General features: G+C 46.3%; 1 protein-coding gene across 1 annotated transcript; it reads left to right on the plus strand.

Annotated features, from left to right (window-relative positions):
* Nucleotides 1–599: 599 nt before the first annotated feature.
* Nucleotides 600–2589, plus strand: LOC149329068 (uncharacterized). The gene is made up of 2 exons (XM_089562073.1): nucleotides 600–611; nucleotides 2215–2589. Exons 1-2 carry the CDS (start codon nucleotides 600–602, stop codon nucleotides 2587–2589), a joined length of 387 nt encoding a protein of 128 aa, XP_089418199.1.
* The last annotated feature ends 308 nt before the right edge of the window (nucleotides 2590–2897 follow it).

The following is a 2897-nucleotide window of genomic DNA, read 5'->3' on the forward strand; positions in this document are numbered from 1 at the left end:
AGGAGTTCAAAGCATGGTCCAGTTTCATTTTATTCCGATGGATTTCTGCACTAATGGGCATCCCCTGCCTAGGGGTTGGACCTTCATTATGCAAGATGCTAAGTGATAGTGGTTTAGGGTATACATTGGTTTTATCTTCTGCTGCTGAATACGTACAACAAATTATAAAATAAAGAAGTTAAAGCACCCACTCCGGTCTTTTAGACACCTCTACACAATTTCTGCGTGAAATTAACAGGAAGTGCGCGTTCATGACGGACCGTATACACGGTATCGACGCGAATAGACCTTTGAAACCTGCCCACTGCCCACTTCCGCTAAGATGCACGCGAAGAAACTTAAGCACGCTGCGTTTTCGACATACCTACACACTTAATCCACTGTAGTGCAAGAGTGAAGAAGAAAGTAAGCAATCATCTTGGCAATTGTTCGCAAAGGAATGGGATCGCGGATAGGGAAATGAGTTGCTCCGTTACGCACACGTCATGTAGGCGTAACTAATGCAGAAAGGACTGGCAAGGGAGACGGTATATAAACGCCCGCCAGCTCAGGCAAATTCGCCACAGCATCTCTGGACTACAGCCCGCTAGAACATCGCCATGAAAACTGTGGTATGCGCTTTGAGTGCGACTGCTATCCGTTCAATCGCGCTTCGTATGCGGAGAAAAGAGCGACTAGATTTGCCACATGAAAGAGGAAGTTTCGCTTTTAATGCTCTCAGTAGAAATTTCTGGCGTTTCGGAGATTCGCGAAAAAATTCTAGGCTCGTGTCGGACCTAAAACAAGAACTTTGTGACTCTGGGGAACTCTGTAAAGCGCTGCGAGGTTGTACGCATAACACACAAAACAATGTGTTTTGTTGTACCTTGAATTTTCCTAGATGGTGCTGCACTGCAAGGAGCTGTAATCTATGACGCGAATGTTTGGAAAGAAGTAAAAATTCGATTAAGCTTTCAAACAGCTTGGTAATGCTGCCATGCACTTCATGCGCCATTGCAAAGTCTACTTCATTAAATGGTGCATTCAGGATAAGCTTTCTGAGAGGCACGAAAATGTTTCAGGCTGTCGATTTATTGCATGTCTTTTCGCAAGTTTCACGCCGGAGACGAGCGCAAATGCAGATTATAGGCTGGGATGTATTAAAATAATTCATATACTCGTGAATATGACGCACAACTTTAGAAACGGCTGTCAACACTTTACCTCTGAAGGTTATCAGCAGTGAGCGAAGAACTAGTGAGAACTTTTGCTTGCCACATTACGTTGCGCAAACGAAACCCTCAAACTGCGTGCACACACCAGGACTTGCTTGCTGCCCGCGGAAAGTAAAACTGTGCAAAAAAAAACGAGAGCAAAAGCAAGAGGCGAAGAAAAAAACAACCCCATGACATTTACTTCTACTACTGATGTTTAACATTATTTGCTCTGAGCCAGCTCAGGTGCAAGAGAGCATCAAGATAGCACTTTATTATTACTGCCGCCAGTTTTATACTTACCTTCAAAAAGCAAAGTGGTTTGCCGTATCTGAATTGAAAAGTTCGATTGGGTTATGCTTGACCATCAGGAGTAGCAGGTAGAGCAACAGGGAAAAATTCGTTAATACCTGCGCGATCCAAGCGAGTAACTGTGGCCTCGCTCGAATGAGCATTTACCGACCCTTAGTGCCTCAGAGAGCAGAACATCAAGACCGTTGCCGCAAAGTCTTAGGAGAAAGTGTCTGTCCTTGCATGAAAGCAAGGACCACCACTATCTCTGAAGACATTGCGGAAAACATGTTGGCGCTTTGTATTCCTAAACTCCCAAGAGAAAACATCCAAAAAGCCCCGAAAAACCACCCTCTCTCGTGAATGGCACCTGATTCGATATAGTCTTCCTTCCCCTTATTACATTCAAGTGCCTCATACAAAGAGGCTTTACAATGGAGAAGCTTTCTTAAGATATAGGCACAGTCTTCGTCAGCGGGAAATGCCTTCTAAGCAGTTTAGCGGGGCTACTGTATCAATATAGGGATTCTTACCCGTCGCAGGGGGCAGTACCAGAAATCATCTTACCTTCAGGATATTTGTAACGCTGAAGACACATTATAAGCCACAAGGTGTGACTCGGAACCAAAATTCTTGTGCTCTAAACTTTTGACAGACAGTCGTGTACATGTTGAGTGATAAGCACTTTTTCTCTGATTCAATGATTTTTGTTGCTTTATATCGCCCGCAGACTATCCTGTGTCTTGGGTCTGCTGTGGTCGCTTGTGCTATGGCCGGTGGTCTAGGAGGCTATGGAGGCGGCTACGGTGGGGGCTACGGAGGTGGCCTTGGCTACGGAGGTGAAGTCGGAGTCGGCAGCAGCGTGACAATACTGCGCGGTGGACCTGGCTTCTCCAAGGCAGTCTCCGGACCCGTATTCGTAGTCAGGACGATACACCACGTGGACCAGGTGCAGCGAGGAGGTGGCATCGTGGCCCACAGTGGACTCGGAGGCTACGGCGGTGGAGGGGGATTCGGTGGAGGTCTCGGCTATGGCGGCGGGATCGGCTACGGCGGAGGACTGGGAGGTGGCCTGAAATACGGCGGTGTTGCCATCAAGGGCTAAGTGTGCATTTCTGTGCCTCGCGCTGCTGGAGTTTTGATTGAAGACTTGGACAAGCAGCAGGATAAGGTGGTTCAAATCAGATCACCCACAGTTCCTTATAGAAGGAAATGTTTGCTGTTTTCTTCATGTTTAACATGTGACCCCTTCGAAGAATGTTCTGAAGACTCATCCTGACATTGTAACCTCTGAGGAGGTTTCTAATAAATGTTCGAATAAGAATTTCGCCATCACTTCAAACCACTGGATTACTGTGAGTTGCAATATGCATGCTTCAGTTCGAATAACGCTGAGGTGTAAATATAAACTGG

This window comes from Amblyomma mixtum, chromosome 9 (assembly GCF_055824585.1).
Source record: "Amblyomma mixtum isolate Tamu chromosome 9, ASM5582458v1, whole genome shotgun sequence".
Classification (NCBI taxonomy): Eukaryota; Metazoa; Arthropoda; class Arachnida; order Ixodida; family Ixodidae; genus Amblyomma; species Amblyomma mixtum.